Raw genomic sequence first — 21,191 nt, forward strand, 5'->3', positions numbered from 1 at the left:
GTCCCTAAATTCCCAAAGTAAACCCATTGAATCTCCACTTTGGCATTTTTGAAGACACCACCAAAGCTCGTTGCGCCCGATTTACCTTTGGAAGCGCCATCGTAATTCAATTTTATCACATTGTTCTCTAAGGGGGTACCAATGGTCAGGAGCTTTGGGGGATGTAGTCGAAAGGTTTGGTGTGGCTTGGGAGAGGTTGTGCAAAACCAAGAGATGGAGAATATGCTAGTATGCAGGACAGGTGGGGGGCTAGGATGTGAGGAAGCTTGGATATGGAAACCGTTTCACGGATCCTCTGCTTGATGATCGTAAGTGGGTTGTCCCTTGGCTTTTTAACATTCTTAAAAGTTCTTTTGTTGCGTTCCTTCTAGATAGCCTCACAGATAGTCCCCGGAAAGAGATTCCAGGGCCGGTCGAGATTCAGTTGGGGGGATATGCTTCAACAATAATTGTCGAGAGTGGTCTAGATTGAGGCTTTGTCTCTATATGGTTTCCTAGATATTTTAGCTACCCATTCTGAGAGCTTATTGGTGAAGTGTTAAGAAGATGGTTGGTAGTCTCTTCCTGCGATTTGCAGAGAGGACATCTAGAGGGTCCTGTGAGGCCTACCTCTACATGAAAGATTGTCCTATGTGAGAATTTTACCGTGCATGACCAGTGAGAGGAAGAGGGTGATTTTGGGTAAGAGCTGCCTCCCTCAGAGAGTTTTACATCTTTGATGTTTTTGCAGCTGATCAAATTTTTCTATGTAGCTAGAAGCCTCCTTGAGATTGAAGAGCCCGACTGATTTTTTTTCCCATTGCAACTTGTCTTCCCCATGGTCAACTTGAATTTGTCACTCATTGAGGAGTTGTTTGAAAGAATTCTAGTCTAGTTGTTCTAGGAAGGGAGACCACTCTTGCATATCCAATCATTCTCTCTAGCGAGCTCCAAGAATAATAGGCTCCCAATAATGGGCAACATGAATTTTCCCCCTTGCTTGCATAATTCTACGAAGGGAAACATGTTGGTTAGTGTCGAGCATCGAGAGCTACTACCAGGCATCCCCTTAGAAGAGGGCATTATCCCCATTAAAAATCTCCCAGAATATGTGTTTCTGAATAATATTTTTATTTCCCCATGACTGATTCCATATTGCCAAGTGTTGGGCTTGACCTAAGAGCCTGATGAGGTCCCCGTTGGAGTAATTGGAAGCCTATTTCACTCTCTAGAGCTTTCCCCAAGGCGTACATGGGTTGTCCAACCACTGCATCCAGGCTTTGGTCTGCAGGTCCCTTCCCAAAAGTTTTGGATCTCTGAGGCCGAGCCCACCTGCATTCTTTAGTTTGCAGAGTTGATCCCACCCCACTAGGGCCCATTTCTTCTTCGTATTAGAGCCTCTCTAGAGGATGCTTCTTTCGATGCAGCAGATAACATTCATGACAAATTTTGGAGCAGCTAGAGCCGAGAATAAATAGAGAGACATGGTATGAAGCTCTAATTTAGTTAGGATGAGCCTCCTAGTTAAGTTGAGGGAACGAAAGGTCCAACTAGAGAGTTTCTTGTGTAATCTGTTGAGGAGCTGCTACCAATTAGAATTCCTAAGGGATTTATTAGTGAGGGCAACCCACATGTATCTCAAGGGAAGGGAGGAGATCTGGAATCTGAAGATTCTGGTGATATTTCTTTGAATGGCCAAGGGAGTGTTAAAGAAGATTTTATTTTTATTTTTCAAGGTTAATAGAAGTTCTAGACGCTTTAGAGAAAAGGTTGAGTATACGTTTGAAGGCAACAACTTCATCAACAGTTGGGATACCCATCAAGAGGGTGTCATCGACAAATTCTAATGGGTGGCAGCTTAGGCAGAGTCATGAAGCTTGAGACTAGTGAGGCTATTATTGGTGTTGGTAGCTTGGAGAGATTTGCTTAATCCCCCAACCATGATGACTAAGAGGAAGGGGGACAAAGGGTCTCTCTGCCTGATGCCTCTTGTTGGGGCAAAGGGCTTGGTGGGAGAGACGTTGAGAAATATCGAGACAAAAACACCCAAGACCAGAGCCATGATCCAACCAATGCAGTCTTGGTGGAATTCGAAGGCTTTGAGGACTTCATGCATATATTCCCAACTAATTTTGTCAAAGGATTTCGACATATCTAATTTCATCATCATTCTAGGCCTTTGGAGGGTCTGAAGCAAGTGAATAGTTTCATGAGAAATGATAATACTGTCGAGAATTTGTTTGCCTTCCACATACCCTAGTTGATTGGTCGAGATCAGAAGGGGTAATAAAGCCTTATGCCTGTTTGCTAACACCTTCAAGATGATCTTGTAGATTACATTACAGAGGGCTGTTGGTCTGAATCAGCCTAGAGAATCTACTCCTTCTTGCTTGGGAATTAGAGTAAGGAACTTGGAATTCAAAGCCCCATGAAATTTTTGTGGATCCGAGAGTCCTCCACTAGGGCATGAACCTCTTCTTTAATGAAGACCAACAACTTTTAAAGAAGTCAATAGTAAAACTGTCTGGCCTTAGAGCTTTACTCGAGGGTGTAGCCATCACAACTTCCTCCACTTCTTGCATAGAAACGTCTCTGAAGAACATTTTGTTGTGATCCTGATTAAAGATGGTGGGGATGTTATTTATAATTTCTTTAATGGCCTGGGTCCCGTCTATATGTGGGTCCTCTAAGAGTTTATTGTAGAAACTATTTAGTTCATCCGTGATGTCTTCATGAGTGTTGGGCATTCTCAAATTTACAATAAATAAATATAGAATAAAGATATTTCAAATTCACAATGAATATGTAGCATGCATATTCTGAAATATGATATTTATTATGGTTCTAATTTGAAATAGAAATAGTGATTGTTCTTTTAAATTACATCACTATATGGTTAACATCACATTAGATTAATTATTAAGCATGCCATTCTAAGATGAAAATTTTCTTTTAAAACATTTCGATATCAGGAGGAGACTGCCAAACCAAAACTATAATTATATTTAGAAACATTTTCACAAAAGTGTAAAGCTAAATTGAGTTATATGGTTTTGAAAAAAGTAATTTCATGATTTAAAATTTGTAATTTGTATGCTAGGAGGTATAACTATCACAAGCATAACTGACTGATGTCCATGGAAGATATCACAAACATAACTGACTGATGTCCATGGAAGATATCACAAACATAACTGACTGATGTCCATGGAAGATATCCCAGGCGGTTGGGAAGGTTTAATGATAACCTGGCCGCCTAGGTTCCAGTCACATGAGACACTATAATTATATTTAGAAACATTTTCACGAAAGTGTAAAGCTAAGTTGAGTTATATTGTTTTGAAAAAAATAATTTCATGATTTAAAATTTGTAATTTGTATGCTAGGAGGTATAACTATCACAAGCATAACTGACTGATGTCCATGGAAGATATCCCGGGTAGTTGGGAAGGTTTAATGATAACCTCGCCACCTAGGTTCCAGTCACATGAGACACGAAATGTTGTTTGTCTGATAAAGCAACCATGATATATATGATTGGGTTTCACGACCCTTTTGGAAAAACAAAAAGCGCATAAGTGACTGATGAACAAGATTTAATCGGTATTGGCGGAAAGATTTCAATTTCGGGTTCCCATTATCCTCTAGATTTCAAATTCTCGTATACTTATAACACATTGATCTGTATATTTGATGGAGAATTTTATGCTCTCCTTAACAATGTCATTGGAGTGCACAGATCTAGAATAGTGAAATCGCATCCACAGTCAGCCTAAGGAAATTTCTTTGGTAGTGGTTTAAATCCTTCAATTTTGTCCACAATGGAATGGGTGATGCTAGAATCTAAAATAATCAGACTCCTAATGATCAACCTTGGAAATTGGAGGATGTGTCCAAGAAGTGGAGCAGACCGTAAGAGATGCTCTTTCATGATTTGAGGTGCCCAATCGATAGGAAATCACGGCAGTGTTGGAGTTATGATTTCATGCCTTGATGACTGTAGTCAGACATTGCAGGAAAAGTAATCTTTCATTTCCCATTGGAGGGCATGAAATTTTGTTTCAACTGATTTCCATGTAAAATCTGTCTGTACTGAGGACGAATGAACTTTAGTATTGATTGACTGTAATCGAACATTGCAGGGAAAGTAATCCTTCATTGCCCATTGGAGGACATGAAATTTTGTCTCAACTGATTCCAGGGTAAAAGCTATCTGTACTCTTTAGGAATGAACTTTACCATTCCAGCCGTACGCAATTGTAAAAAAATGTCGGTTATTGCCGACCCATACTCTGCTCTGTTGAACACAAATTATATAGATACGTGCTTTTGATACTAAGTAATGACCTGGTATGTTCATGATGAGTGGAGATGGAAATATCAAAACTTTTATTGAAAAGATAGAGGGCATGCGACATTCTTGATAGAGAAACTTTACGTATATTAAGGTTTTAATTAAAAAATAGGTTCAACTGAATTTGGGAAGTTTGATTTTAAAAACGATCATTTGTTTTTGGGTTAGAAGAGCATCTCAACATTTTCTCTGGTCACTGTCACTGTAAACGTGCTCGATAATGTTCCTGTTGTATTACTGATGACATTCACATTCTCATTTATCAGTGACAAATTGCGTGACGTTACCTACGAGTTTTATCGAAAAAACTAGCTGTGCGGTAAGGCCCGGGACAGAAGTTCCAGGGAATGGGAGATGTCTACGCATTTTAGGGTTTGATGTTGTTTTGGAATTATTAGTGGATCTAGTTATGGAAGAATATTATGAATTGTAATTTTTTTTTTTAAATTAAATTTTACTTTCAATTAAAATATATTTCAGTGTTCTTATAATTCATATTATATTGAATTTGTTATTTTTTAATAAATGATATTTATAATTTTAATGAATTTGTTATTAATAATATGAATTTGTTATTTTTTAATAAATGATATTTATAATTTGAATGAATTTGTTATTTTTTAATAAATGATATTTATAATTTTAATAGTTTTTATAATTTTTTATTAGAATTTTATGGTTCCACTTGAGAGAAATTACTACGTAAGCTACAGCGTTACTGATGACATGCACACTATCGTTCTTATCGACGAATGAATGAAGTTAAGTCACATGGTACCAATTTGGTTTGTACAATAATAGGTTTGTTTTGTAAAATAATAGGTTTAGATGGTGTTTGGATTTTTCATTAATAATAATAATATAATGAAAATAACAAAATAATAATAATAATAATAATTTAGTTTGTGGAGTTGTTAAAGTACTTTGTTAATGAGAGGTAGTGGATAATGGTCATTTTAGTTGTCATGCCATAAAATTATTCAATGGATAATTATTATCCTGGCTGTCATACGATAAACGTGTTTAGTTTTATAATGGTTATCCAGTTTCCATCTGACAATGTAGGGTTAACTTTTCTTGACACTGCGTTGTAAATGTGCACATACGCGGATTCATGTTTAGCATGATCGTTAACCAATTGACTGATTGGTAGTTTTTTTTGTTGGTGTAAAAATCTCCCATATCCATTCGATCTGAATTATTGACATCAGGTTCTACCCTCTTTTGTAAGGAAATCATGTAGAATATCTTTTTTGTTAAACAACTCATTCGAGTTCATTCCACTAGGAACAGAGATAGACTGTGATTTACGTGTATAAATATGGGAGATGTCGATAAATTTGTGATCGAGAATCTAATGGTTGCCTAAACCCACCTCTCTATGGAAAAGCAATAAAATGGAACATTCCTGATATAAAGGAGTTCGATAATGAAGCTAAAAAGGACGGGGTACGATGAGCAATCCTCCTAGGGCGTGGTGCCTTGGGTGTCAAACTGTCTCATCGGAGTTCGATGATATTCCATAACAGATAATAAGGACTTGGAGCTTTGGCCTCGAGCCCAACAGTAGATACTGAGAAGAGTTCCCTGAGGGTAGTAAAGGTTGATCCACCATGATCATGCGTGCGAAGGAAGGCCAACATAACTCATAGCATGGGTTGGTCAACCATTTGTAAGGTTCTGAGGGACCTCATTTGACGAGAAAGGTTAGATCATTCCATCAGCCTGAAACTGGAAGACTATTATTGTATCAAGGAGTTCCTTCTTACAAAAGACGTTGCATTTACTTTGTTTCGAGATGTTTGAGACACATCGGTGAAGTTCAACTTTTTGTTTAAAATTGGTAAAATTTGTTTTGTAGAAGCACGATGCCAAAAAGGGGGATAATTTTCAACGAAAATGTGGCCATTCAATATGAGCAAGGAGGTGATGTGTTTCAACCGAGCCATTGGTTTTGAATTCCTATAATTCTGCACTCCCAGGCTTCGTTTTCGTATTTTACAAACAATGCACATGTATGTCTTATCTTTCAAGTTCTGTTTCTCCCATGGAGTCTATCAAGATGTGGAATTGCTTCCGGTTTATAGACTAAATTCACGGTGTGGTCCCTTATTGTCTATAAAGTTGAACTTTAAACTTTTGTCTGATTGCTAAGGTAAAAATATTACCAATCCCAATTTTTAGTGCAATTAATACACCAAATTGTTGCGTTAGTAGGTTAGAATGTCATAGGGATGAATTTGTTCGACTCTGACATATGTGGTAAGACTCTCTCCACAATAAATAATGATACATGTCAAAACATTAATGGCTTGATATATATATGTGTGTGTGTGTGTGGTAGTTTTAGGTGCACAATTATTCATTTATTGTATGTATTGATGAGGACTGCGCTACACATATTTTATTTTGTGGCATGACAAGTATTGTGTGATTTTATGGAAATATCACACCAACGTGCACTGGTGCAGGTTTATTTCTCCTGCTTGGACCAGGCGGGGAAAACCAATCTGAAATCAAGTGCAGGAAAGGAAATTTAGCTACTTCACACAACGGATCCACTTTCACTCAGACAAGAATGCATGTGCTTGAAATTAAATCACACTTGACAATATAAACACAAATTACAGGAAACAGGAAATAGGGTAAACGTGCTGGGTTGGCTAGGCCCTAGCCAACCAACGCGTTTTCGTTTGAAATAAAAACGCTGCTCAATATGTTAATCAATTCATCAGCTCAAATATAGAAATGCGATTGTGACACATAAGGCAGAGCTCCCTTTTATTAATTCACTGAGGCAAATACATACATTAATACATCATCCAGGCCAGATTCAGGCGATAACAAAATACATCAACCTATTACCGCCTCTCTGGCCGTGTCTCTGTTCTATCCAAAAAACTCTCTTAGTCCTATTTACATTCTACATTATATAGATCTTTAGCCAAGGGCCAAAATAGATCATTCAACTAATTACATAACCAACCACAGAATTTAGCTTCTTGGCCTTTAAACTTAGACAGTTAACAAAACTGGCCGTAGCCAATCTCCAGCTTTCGTTCTTCACAGTTTTGATCTTGGTTGCCATTGGATCGATCTTGCTGTCGTGGTTGAAGCTGCTCAAAACGGGGTGCTTCGATCTTGGCTGCGTTTGGATCGTTCTTGTTGTTGTGGTTGAAGCTGCTCAAAACGAGGCAGTGATCAAGGAGTTTCGGATCTACTGCAAGGATTTGTTGTGCTGGCAATGGTGCAAGATCCGATCCTGCACTAGGATCAGCGGTCACGATAAGTACTCTAACTACCAAATAAACATTGGAGATATCGATAAGTTACAAAGAGTGATTAAAAATAAGAAATTGTGTAATAAATGATTAATTAATGCTAAGTTAAGTTAAAAATATGAAAAATAAAGTTTATACAAAATATGTCACCGTGCTTGTACTAGTGCAAGATGAGGGTGTATAAAAAAGGTAAAACAACGGTAAATGGTTATGATTTAGGAAGGGGAAAATGGCAAAAAGAGAGAAAATTAGGGGGCTAACATCCTCCCATCTCTAAAATGTTGTGTGTCCTCACACAACTCTTTACCTTTGCAAAAAAACCTTCAAAACTTTGAGCATTCCAGCGCAATTCTGCTCTGGCATACTGACATCAGCCTGCAATGTTTCAGAGTTCTTCTTTCTGGTTTTCTTTAGTTTCTTTATCACCCTTTTAAGTCGTTTGAAACATTGCACAGCTCTGTACTTCTAGACTTTAACTTCTCTTTTCCTTTTCCGGATCTCTGCAGTTAATTCTTCTCTACTCTGTTCTTTATCCTCCTGTGCTTTAGTTATGAGATGTTCTAAGTTCTGCACTTGAAGCTCTAGTTCAACTACCCGAAAAGCAGGAGTTACCAAACCTTTTTCTTTTTTTGTCTGAATAGGGGCTGTGTCTTCCTCAGGGACCTCAATATCCCTCATGGTTACATTAGGAAATTCTTCTTCCTCTGGTTCTTCTTCTTCTGATTCTTCTTATCCTGCTTCTTCTGGTTCTTCTTCTTGTACTGGTGCAGGAGGGGATTCAACACCCTGTGGAGACAGTGGTTCTTTGCCTGCATCATATTCTTTATTCTTTTTTTGGGGCTTTTTAATGAAATCTGGCAACAGAGTGTCATCTTTGACCTCTGCAAATTTTTTTGCGTCCATAAGGATTGACAGGTTGTCCTTTTTGGGGGTCAGTGACTGTACTAGTGGTGTAGGAGGAGTCTCTTCAATAGGTGCACTAGCTGTCTTCTTATTTGGAGATGGGGCCCTTCCTTCTTTTGATTTTTTAGGTCGTTTCCTTTTTGCACTGGTGCAAGGAGTGCCCTTTCCATTCTTACTCGAGCCCTTTCTTTTGCTGGCGAGGTCCTCTGTCTCCTTTCCAGTAGCTGTCCTTTTACATAGTTGTTTTAACAGCACCTCCCAGGTCATGCCTTTAACTTCTAGTTGTTTCTGGACCAAAATCTTTATCAAACTGTGGTGATATAACTTCGTGTCGGACCGGTCTACCTATCCGTCCCACACACCTTTGGCCATTTTTTCCAAGCTCTTAAGCAAAAAATAGGGGAAATTCATCCTCCACCGGATGTGCCGGGCGGCTTTGAAATGCTGCAACATTCTAAAATGATATACAAAAGTGCGAGAGTACCTTCCCTCATAGGTTACAAATTTTTGCAGGATGAAAAGGAGGTCCTGCCACTATCCCAGCAGGGCACTGCACGGAACTCCTTCCTTCCAATCTACCTTCATCTTCTTGTCGACGACAAAACGCTGCCATCACTTGCTTTCTAGTTTCTGATTTTTAAACCACTTCTCACCAATATTTTCCAAGCCTGTCGCTGCTGCTACAAACTCTTCTGTAACTTCAAATTTTAGAGGCCCAATTTTTACTCAGCCGTTTTTGAAACTTTTGGCAAACTGTAAGGCCACTTCTCTATCGTGCCCATCAAAATTTTGCAAGAACTGAAGAAAGCCTGAGTCTTGCAATAGTGCAAGGCTAGTGCGATACTCGGTAGTCTGTTCTACCCTACTAAGAGATGAGGGTTCGCTTCAAACAGGCAGCATCAATGCTTAACGGCTATGAATAGTCGAGAATTTTACATGCAACACTGGGAAAATTGGTTCTTATAGATAGGGATCCAACTGTCCACCATCCTTTCCATCTTATCACCCATTCATCCCACTCAAATAGCCGTAGATGTATGAAATTTTTGAGATGAGGCCAGATTGGTACTTGTGGCAACGCTTTAACGGCTAGGTGAGGTAATCATTATGAGTGAAGGACATCTAGGATTATGGCGGAAGGGGCAATTATGTCTAAGAATGGTTAAACACTTTTGCATTCCTTCATAATTCAAAAACGAACTTAGCATTCATTAAAAAATGATCATGACTCTTAACTTAAAAACACCTCATACATTAAATAATTTTCTCCTAGTTAATATGATAGCATAAGTATTCATTGACTAAGTGAAAGGACTTCTTATAAATTTTCATGATGACCACTTTCCTATGACGTATACTATGAAAAGAACAAATTGTACTATGTTTCTGACAGGGTGCATGCTTGCACCACTTAAATTATGCTATTCTGCTGGTACCATTCTGCTTGCATTATTATATAGGACAACATGCTTGCACTAGTGAAAGCATAATATCTAAAAAGAACATGGAATTTAAATAAATATAGGCTGAACTTCCAACATGACTTCCTCAACTTATACTGGAAATTTGCTTCACCCTTTCTTGATGCTTCAGAGCATATCCTTTTGCTCTTTGTGCGTGAGATCCTGCAATGAATTCATGAGGGAACAAAGAAGTGGGAAAAGGGGAATTTCAAAATGGGAAGGAATTCTGTTACAGGGATTCCAGGAATAGTACCACAAGAGGGGATAAACAGAAGTGGGATAGGGAAAAAAATTCAAGGGTAAAGTGGGGTTTTTATTTTACAAAGTGGACAGGGTAAATTCAGAAGAATATGGGAAGGTTAATCATTCTTGGGATTGAAGAAGAAAATTGAGGGAATATTATGAAAGTGGAATATGAAGAAAGACAGAAACTTTTCTGGAAGGTTTGCCTGCACTGGTGCAAGAAAAAATAACTGCAGCGAAAATTAAGCGTTACTTGAATAAAAATATCCATGCTAATTACCCCAATTGTATAAAGGTTGGTTCTGCTGAACTTGCTTTTACTTGGTGGTTGCTAGCATATCTAAAGATCAAGCAACATTTTCTTTTTATTAGAAATTTTTGATCTCCCTGCTAGCAAGCTGGTTTTCGGGTTGATCCTTCTGCAATCATGTCAACGAATTGATTTTCATAATTACAGGAAAATGTTTTTTTTCTTTACCTTTTTTTATATTATTATTATTATTAATTTTTTTTTTAAGAAGAAGAATTCATGTTTTCAAAAGGTTGGTATTACCATTCACCACTACCATCCCGAATTGCTGTTGGACTTGCTGTGTAAAGTCTTTCCTGGTAAGTGGCTGAAAATACTTCTTTAACCTGTGTCCATTTACCAAGAATACTGAGTTTTTCTATCAATAGTTTTAACTTCTACTGATCCATTCTCAAATACTCGGATCACTTCATAAGGTCCCATCCAACGTGTATGGAATTTCCCTTTAAAAATTTTAAATCTAGAATCATAAAGGAGCACCCAATCACCTGGTTGGAATTGTTTTTTCTGAATAGACTTGTCATGCCACCTTTTGCATTGCTGCTGAATTAGTATGTTTTGCTGAACAACATCCCTACGAAATTCATCTAACTCATTTAATTGGAGAAGACACTGTTGTTGTGCCTTAGAGAGATCTAGTCCTAACTGAACTATAGTTCTGAAAGTTTTGATCTGGAATTCAATTGGTAACAGAACCTGTTTGCCATATACTAGCTCATATGGTGTATGTCCTGTGCTATTTCTGTTCTGTATGCCCACAAAGCCTCTGGTAATCTTTTAGCCCAGTATTTCCGATGCATACTTACTATCTTTCTAAGAATGGACTCGATCATTTTGTTTGTGGATTCCACCTGGCCATGTGCTTGTAGGTGATACAACGTGGATTTCCTGTGCTTGATCTTGTATTGCTCCATCACACCTTGTACCGGATTAGAAATAAGCTACGGACCATTGTCAGAAACAATTTCTCTAGGCACACCAAATCTTGTAAAGATTTCAGTAAAAAGAAAATCAACAACAATTTTTTCTGTAGTAAAGGAAACAGCTTTAGCTTCTACCCATTTCATAACAAAATCTGTACAAACCAAGATATTCTTTTTACTTAATGACGTTGGATTTATAGGCCCTATAAAATCAATAGCCCATTTTTCAAATGGCTTAATCATAACTTGGGGGCACAAAGGCATTTCATTGGTTTGATTAGGCTGGTCCATTCGCTGATAGCTATCACATCGCTTGACATACTATTTGGCATCCTTAAACAAGGAAGGCCAAAAGTAACCAACACGCAATGCTTTATATCCAGTCTGCTTATCAGCGAAGTGGCCTCCACAAGGTTCATCATGAGCAGATTTCAATATGTCAAACACTTCCTCCTCTCTTACACACCTACGGATAATCAGATCTGGACCAGTGTAAAAGAGATCTCCTTGAATCTAGGAGTATGCAACACTTTTCTGAATAATATTCCGCTTTTCACGAGCGGACAAGTGGGGTGGTGTTTTCCCAGTAACCAAGTAATTAGCAATGTCAGCAAACCACAGAGAATCTGTTGACATAGCAAAAAGATGTTCATCTGGAAAATCATCATTAACAGGAGTTGCTTCACCAGGATTATCTAATCTAGAAAGAAAATATGCTACAACATTATATTTTCCTAGTCTATCAATAATAGTAATATTAAATTCCGGCAACAATAGTAACCACCTAGTCACTCTACCGCTAGTCAATGGGTTGTTCATCAAATATTTATTTGCGGAATGATCAATATGTACAAATACTTCATAACCTGTAATATAGTGCCTGAACTTATTAATTGCCAAAATTACAGCTAAAAACTCTTTTTCTGTAATTGGATAATTTAACTCAGTGGAAGACAAATTCTTACTAATATAATAAATAGCATAGGATTGCTTATTTTCCTCTTGTCCTAAACCTGTGCCAATAGCCAAATCTGAAGCATCAGAGGAAATGTGAAAAGGCAGGGACCAATTAGGAACTCTCAAAACTGGTGCATGTACTAACTTTTCTTTCAATGTTTCAAGAGACTGTTGGCAAGCTGTGGTCCAAGAAAATTCACTATGCATAGCTAGAAGTCGGAAAATAGGGGCATCTATCTTAGAAATTTTTTCTATGAATCTCCTATAGTAACCAACATGTCCTAAAAAACCTCTTACTTCCCTTTGAGTTTTGGGTGTAGGGAGATGCAGAATAATTTCAATCTTTGCTCAATCAACTTGGATACCTTTACCAGAAATCAAATGGCCAAGTACCACTCCTGCTTTGCACATTAATCTACATTTCTTGTCACTCAAGGCAAGATGGGCCTCTTGACAATGAAGATGTACTTTCTCCAGATTTTCGAGAGCTTCCTGAAAAGAATCACCAAACATAGAAAAGTCATCCATATAAATTTCTAAAAATTCTAGATCAGCAAAAATGGCCAGGACTTCCCTTTGAAAGGTAGCCGGGGCATTACATAATCCAAAGGGAAGCACTCTATAAGCAAATGTATGCCATGGGCATGTAAAACTAGTTTTATCCTGATCTTCAGGTGCAATCTGTATCTAGTTATAACCAATGAAGCCATCCAAAAAAGGAAAAATATTTCTTTCCTGCAAGGGTATCAAGCACCTGGTCAATGAAAGGGAGAGGGAAATAATTTTTGAGAGTGGCTTTGTTTAATTCTCAATAATCAATACAAATATGCCATGTTCCATCTTTCTTAGGTACTAGCACCAATGGAGAGACCCACTGACTGTCAGAAATTGGATAGAGAAAACCAACATCCAAGAGTTTCTGTACTTCTTCCTTCACAATATCTCTTAGCGCTGGATTCATTCACCTTTGGGGTTGTTAGACAGCTTGGGTTCCTTCCTGAATATAGATATGATGTGTACAAGTTTCAGGAGGAATATCCTTCATGTCTTCATAGCCCCATGCAAAGGCACTAAGATGGTTTTGCAACAAATTCACAAGCTACTCCTGCTGAGATGAGTCCAAATCTGCACTAATATGCATGGATTTACAAAGGCAAATCTCAACAAGAGTAGTATCAGGCTCAATAGTACTCAAGGGGGTGGTCAAATGCAGCGGTACATAAGAATGAGAATCATGATTATCTTGAAAATCTGGCTCAATAGCTCAAAATTAGGCACAGTGTCTAGATTATTCAGGAAATCTTGAATCTCATCTTCCTGTGAAGACCTAGTATAATGATGGATAAGGGAGATAGGCTGAGTCTCCTCATCACTGCTTTGATACAACCATAAAGTATCTTGAAGGTCCTGAATGGATCTGGCAGGGGGGTATAAGGTAACTTTCTTCCTAGAATCTCCATGCGAAATATACATATCACCAGAATGACATCCAATATATGCATCGACTGTAGCAAGCCATGGTCGACCCAAGATCAAGGGATGTCCTCCTACTGGGTTCTTTGGCTGAAGCACAATGAAATCAACAGGATATTTCCAAGAATCTAGTGAGATGATCACATCATCCAATACTCCTTGTGGCTTAATTTTAGATCTATCCACTAATTCAAGCATAGTGAGATTAGGCCGAAGATGACATAATCGAAGTCGATCCATGGTTTGCTTAGTCATGACATTAATGGCTGCCCCCAGGTCTATAAGAACATTATAGACAAGGACATTACGAATCTGAACTGAGACAATAGGGTTTCCGGGATCAATATATTTTTCCATCGACACACATCCTGTCATCAACTCTGCTGCCCTACCAACAAATTGAATGGTTTTGCGGTTGCAATCTCTTCCTCCCAGGTTTCTTGAGACATAATTCCTTAATAATCTTCGTACAAATGGAGATCTCTTTGATGGCTTGAAGCAAAGGTATCTTAATGAAAACATTCTGAAGCTCTGATGCCAAGCTAGTCTTAGAAATAGGCTCACTTCTTTCCATTACTAGCCTCTATGGGAAGGGAGGTTGGTTGGAAGAAGATGGCAAGGATTCAGAGGGTAAGGGCTGCTTAGTGACAATTTTCGGAGAATGGTTAAGAGTTTCCTCTTCTCCTTTCTCTTCAACAATCACTCTAGGTTGCTTCTGATTTTCTGATGTGACATTCCTTCCCGATCTTAATTGAATATCATGAACCCCAACTGGAATAGACTGGTACTCGAATGGTAAAGGTGGGCTTGTTACATAGATCATTTACACTGCTTTATTATTGTTAGGATTGGGCATAGGTTGAGCAGGCAACTGAGGAGGTCGAAATGGTGGAGGTAAAGACAACAGTGGAGTAGACTAACTTGGAAGTTGAGGCACTGAATAAGGTGTATGCATAGATGGATATGACTGCATAGGTGGCTGGTAGGAATATGGAGAATGAGTTGGCCCTCTCCAACATTGTTGCCATTGTTGAGAAGGTTGCCCATGCTAGTATTGATTCCCATACTGCCACTGCTAATTAGTGTTAGGATAAGAATATTCATGTGAATTATAACCAAAATAGTGTGGAGAAAATTCAGGAGCCATACCTACACCTACCTGAGGCCAATTCCTTCTTGCTCCCATAGCATACAAGTATTCAGCTTCAGGCTGTCCCCTTGTAAATACAGCTTTAAGTCTTGGTATAGAGGGACATTTTTATGTGACATGGTCTTCTGCACAAACAACAAACTTATTAGTTTCTTTCAAATTAAGAGGACACTCTTTAGGAGGTTGCTTGTCTCTACATTTAGGACAGAAAATACATAATGACTCTTGTTCCTTCATGAGTTTTTGTTGAAATTTTAAAGAGTCCAACTGTTTGGTAGCAATATTCATTATATCAATTTTCATGTTTTCCATTTTATTTTCTAGTCCAATAATCATAGCATCAGTAGATTCAATTTTTCTATTTTTGTTTCAAGTTCCTCTACCGGATCTATATTGATTTCTTGAAAATTTCCTGCATAATTCACAAATTTATTCAAAAATTTGTTAAGAAATATCACCTTGTCCTAACAGATTTAAAATATTTCTAGCATTATCAGTAAGTGCACTTATGAACAAGGTTCTAATAGTACTAGAATCAAGCTTAAGTTTCGACCTTTGTAAAATATACAGAAATATTTCTAGGTAATCTTCAAGAGTTTCATCATCATCGTGTATGATTGTAAAAATATCATCCTGCATGTCTCGAGTTTTGCAATATTCTTGATATTTAGACAAAAAACACTCTCTTCATCTAATCCCAAGAGGTTATAATGTTTCCTCCTAACCTCATAAACTAGCGTAGCGCCGAGTCCTTGAGAGTAACAGGAAATAATCTTAACTTCTGAGTGTCAGTTGAATAATCATAACTTCTACATAGAATATCAAACTCGAATAAAAAAGAGTCAGGATCTTCATGAACTTTACCATGGAAATGAGGGAGAGCTGATGGTGGAATATTCTTCATTTGCGCCACAGTATCAGGATCCACAATTGGAAACACAAAAGTGGATTGTTCTCCACTTACCTGGTTTTCACCAGTGTCTTCCACATGATCTTCATGGTCTGCCATTGTTTCCCTTTTGCTCCCAACAGACAGAGCCACATCTAAGCTATTGTCACCAGAATCCAAGTGGACTGTTCCTGCGTGATGGGTTTGAATTGGATTGGGCTTCCTGCTCACAGAAGGAGACCCAATATGAGAATTGTTTTCAGAATTCTTTTGGCCCTTAGTGGGCTTCGAACCCTTACCTTTTCTAGGCATTCATTTCAAAAAAGAAAGAAAAATAACAAACAACTTCTAATAAAAAGTGCTGTTAGAAATCGATCAACACCAGTAAAACTCCTTCAAAGAAGATTTTCCAAACAATACTGAAAAAATAAAGGAAAAATTACCTCTATTGTATAATCAGAAAATTCTTACCAAATCAAATTTCCTCCCTAACAACAATGCCAAAATGTTGGGTGCAGGAATTACACTTAAGCAAACTCCTCAACACTTAATTTTTCAACCCGGGGGATCCGTAAACTTAGAGACGAAGCATAGGTAATGCTAGAGATGGTATGAATCCTTCTAATATAAATCCCTACTTTCTTTAAATGAATATTGCAGAATCAAACTAAAGAGAGAAAAGGCAACTTGAACCATCAAAATAATCTAAGACTGGAACAAGGAAGAATGCATTTGCAAGAGGGAATTAAAAATAAATTGCATTCACTCTAGCTAATTATTGTTTAACTACCGAGCGTGTGTTTTTCTTTAGCAGAGACACTTAGCAGTCTCATCAGATGGGACCTTAAACCTGCTTCTTCAGAGATTTCCTTCTTGCACTAATCTGTCATGTACTATCACAGTCTTCTTGCACTAGTGCAAGAACAGAGATTTATGCAGAAAGTATAAATGGTGTCTTTACTAAAGGATTTTTACTTCCTGGAAGGGCTTGAACTTTTCCAAGTTCAAAGCACTCAGATCTCGTGTCAAGAAACTAGTTCTTGCATCAGATCAGAGCTTCTTGCACTTAGCATTTAATCGTTAAAATGAGTGCTTAGTTAATGCAAGTGCTATTATACTGTTAAATCAAATTGCACACATAAAAATGAATGCTTTTGATCTTGACAGAGTGTAGGAATAAAGAAACAATCCATATACATTTATCCTGTCATAAGCATTTATTAAAAGAAAGAAGATTGTGGGAAGTAGACTAAGAAGGCTTGCTGCATCACACCAACGTTCACTGGTGCAGGTTCATTTCTCCTGCTTGGACCAGGTGGGGAAAACCAACCAAACAAAATTGCAGAAAAGGAAATGTCACACCAACGTGCACTGGTGCAGGTTTATTTCTCTTGCTTGTACCAAGCGGGGAAAACCAACCAAACGTAACTGCAGAAAAGGAAATATCACACCAACGTGCAGTGGTGCAGGTTTATTTCTCCTGCTTGGACCAGGGGGGGAAAACCAATTTGAAATCAAGTGCAAGAAAGGAAATTTAGCTACTTCACACAACGGATCCGCTGTCACTAAGACATGAATGCATGTGCTTGAAATTAAATCACACTTGACAATATAAACACAAATTACAAGAAACAGGAAATAGGGTAAACATGCTGGGTTGGTTGGGCCCTAGCCAACCATCGCATTTCCCTTTTAATTAAAAATGCTGCTTAGTACTTTAATCAATTCATCAGCTCAAATATAGAAATGCGATTTGTGACACATAAGGCGAAGCTCCCTTTTATTAATTCACTGAAACAAGTACATACGTTAATACATCGTCTAGCCCAGATTCGAGCGATAACAAAATATAGCAACCTGTTACCACCTCTCTAGCTGTGTCTCTATTCTATCCAAAAAACTCCCTTAGTCCTATTTACATTCTACATTATATGCATCTTTGGCCAAGGGCCAAAATAGATCATTCAACCAATTACATAACCAACCACAGAATTTAGCTTCTCGGCCTTTAAACTTAGATAGTTAACAAAACTAGCCCTAGCTAATCTCCAACTTTCGTTCTTCACAATTTTGATCTCGGCTGCCTTTGGATCGATCTTTCTGTCGTGGTTGAAGCTGCTCAAAACGGGGTGCTCTGATCTTGACTGCCTTTGGATCTATCTTGCTGTCGTGGTTGAAGCTGCTCAAAACGAGGCGATGATCAAGGAGGTTCAAATCTGTTGCAAGGATTTGCTGTGCTGGCAACGGTGCAAGATCCGATTTTACACTAGGATCAGTGGTCATGATAAGTACTCTAACTACCAAATAAACATTGGAGATATCGATAAGTTACAAAGAGTGATTAAAAATAAGAAATCATGTAATAAATGATTAATTAATGCTAAGTTAAGTTAAAAATATAAAAAATAAAGTTTATACGAAATATGTTACTGTGCTTGTACTAGTGCAAGATGAGGGTGTATAAAAAAGGTAAAACAATGGTAAATGGTTATGATTTAGGAAGGGGAAAATGGCAAAAAGAGAGCAAATTAGGGGGCTAATACATAGCTTAACAAAATTCAACCAATACCGGTAAAGATAATCTATGTAAGGACATAGCTCAATCAAATTAAGTTTATACTTATAGAGGTCACAAGAAAAGAAGAGATGTGAAGGGAACAAATGTTGCACTCTTATGAGGTAACTGGAAAACAAAAATAGATAAAATAGACAAGTGCCTTTCCATAGATCATGGCCAACATGAGGAAAGATAAAAAAATAAAAGTATATAGATGGAATCTATATAGATCATACGAAAGAAGTTCATGAAATTCTATCAACATTAGTATTGATGGTTAAATAAATAGTTTCCATCTTAGAACAAATTCATGAAGTTTCTCATGAAATATCATTAATATCATGAAAGATAGGTCTCTTTACGTGGTAGGAGACTATGTATTTTTATACTTGTGTTTCAATTTAATATTTTTGTGTTGATTAGTGCATCTATATGTAATGACATAGTTCATTTTTGCATGTGCTTTTGCCACTAGTGGGACCGTTTAATTCACCCTTAGTGGGAGAAATGCTCCAAATATACACTATTGGAGGAAACAAATCTTTACCGGGTCATTATTCAGATATTCAATAGAAACGTGCATATTTAATTTGACATTCATAGTTTGGAACCTACAGGTTTCTTTCTGCATAAAACAATATCCCAATAAAAGTAACTGGGATATGTAAGAGGCACGAATTATATTTAATCTAGATTGAATTGGGGTTTGAATTATGAAGAGTGTGCACACATGCAACACAACTCACTATATGCATGTCAAGACATCATACATTAATAAATTTATGACTAATAAGTAGGTTAATGGGATTGGCACCCAAAAGTACATCTAGTGTAAATACATAATGGGAGTGTAAAAGCAACTCCTAGTACTCTCGATTAATAACAGAAAGACAGTATTAAATACAAGCTCAAGGGCACATTCTTAAGTTCACTCAAATTCCAATCTGTTAACTCAATGTTTTTAACCTCAAACTCCACAACTTGATTGTGCATATCAATCTAGCTATAGAAGGGGTTTTGTCAGTAATATCTCACAAATAGGGACCTTTAAAATCTGCAACAAGAAGAAGATGCTTCTAGTAGAATGATTGTAGATCGTACAAATGTACTTCTTGGGGGAATTGATAAGATTGAAATGATCTGTATGCTTCTACTATATATAAACAAAGTATACGTGCATTATGAGAACATAAATGACAAACAAATTAGATATGGTGGTGCTTGATGCATTGGAAATAGAAATAAAGCAATTCAGAGTAGCCTAATAACTAATAAGAATTGTACACTAGACTCAGAACATGACTTGTCTGAATTAATTAACAAATTTTTGGTAAAAAAAAAGACTTCACATTAATACAACTTATGATGATCTAAGGATCTTATGCTAGTAGTAAAATAATGCATGCATCAAGTAAGGTGTGACATATAAAATGTTCTAGACGATGAAGAGAGAGGATAATAAACCATGCAACAACTCTATGTTAAAACAATAGGATGCTTCAACCATATAAGATGGCTAAGTGGTACTGGTAATCGAGATTGTTGTAAGATAATGGGTTTCGATAAAATGATATCTAGAAATCTATTCAAATTAATTCACAATCGTACAATCTGGGATGCATATTTTTGTACCACTATTTCCTACCAAGCAATCTTAGAGAAGTCTACCTGTCATATTGCATGGATAGTGTTGTCTGGTTTTGAATATGACAACATATCAATTATTGCATAAACTACTCTGGAATTTATTTTAAGGAATTTAATAATTGATTGGATTTCCAAGAAATGAATTATATTCTACCAAGTCATGATTTAATGTTAAGTTGGGGTATCAACATGTTAATGACCTAGGTTCACACCCTGGGACACATAGTGCCTAAAAACTTAGTGGGTGTGGAATTGAGAGTAGTGTAACCCTCATTCATGTATAGGAGGTGTAGGTACTTGCATACTGATTATTCGATTGGTTTCGGATATACACTGAATTATTCATGGTTAACAAAGTGTTGGGAGAAGTGGTAAAAAGAGAAAACAGGAAATCATATGGCATAACTAGATTATGTGTGGTGTACTTTGGAGTACCAAACAATTATTTTCTTGGCTAAAGACAAGGTTAAGGTTGTTATTAAACTTCAAATATAATATTGAAGGCCATACTAGATTAGCTATCAAAAGCTTGCTTTATGATTTGGCAGAGGTCATATTCCGTTGTTATTAAGACCTTGTCTAGTGACAGATTCAATCCCAAAACTCAAAGATTTTGGTATTGTAAAGTTGTATTATGCATGATTACCTCTATGTTATCATTTTGCTGAAATTTTCTTGCAACCACAAGATACATGAAAATGATTAGCTAAATAAAAGCACTTGAATACTTTGACATAAAATTATCTAGTTATGCTTTGGTTGTAGAAGTGGAATAGGTCCATGGATTCCTTATTCTCCAATTGACAAACCAAGCATGGTTTGATTGGACTTGCCTAAAGGTAGTGTGAATAAATAAAGGAATTTTTGGCGTTAACTTGATGTTATGTTAATTATACTAACATGGTTTGAAAACATGTGAATAAGGTACATCTTGTGCATGTGATGCTATGAACATTTGGTATGGTTTACACATTGTACATGTGGTATTTTTTACATGTGGTACATATGGTACGGGTGTGGATTTAGTTATTGCATGATGTTGGTTTATGTGTATAGCTATAT

The 21,191-nt window shown here is 37.2% G+C and overlaps 1 protein-coding gene across 19 annotated transcripts in view; it reads left to right on the forward strand.

Moving 5' to 3' along the window:
• LOC149166860 (uncharacterized) overlaps positions 1 to 21,191 on the forward strand; it is a 163,166-nt gene that overhangs the window by 80,470 nt on the left and 61,505 nt on the right. For 3 of the 19 annotated variants that reach the window (XM_089432796.1, XM_089432809.1, XM_089432808.1), the window contains one exon: positions 4,600 to 4,705. The exons of the other annotated variants lie outside the window; for them this stretch is intronic. Coding sequence is in view for 2 of the 3 variants with exons in the window: in XM_089432809.1 (XP_089288935.1) it covers positions 4,600 to 4,645 (46 nt within the window). In the remaining variant the exon portion in view is untranslated. Of the gene's footprint in view, positions 1 to 4,599; positions 4,706 to 21,191 lie in introns of those variants that run through there. 19 annotated transcript variants of the gene reach the window in all.

The sequence above is a fragment of the Pinus tabuliformis genome, chromosome 5_1 (assembly GCF_031772625.1).
Source record: "Pinus tabuliformis cultivar Carrire ecotype Pingquan chromosome 5_1, CPIR1, whole genome shotgun sequence".
NCBI lineage: Eukaryota > Viridiplantae > Streptophyta > Pinopsida > Pinales > Pinaceae > Pinus > Pinus tabuliformis.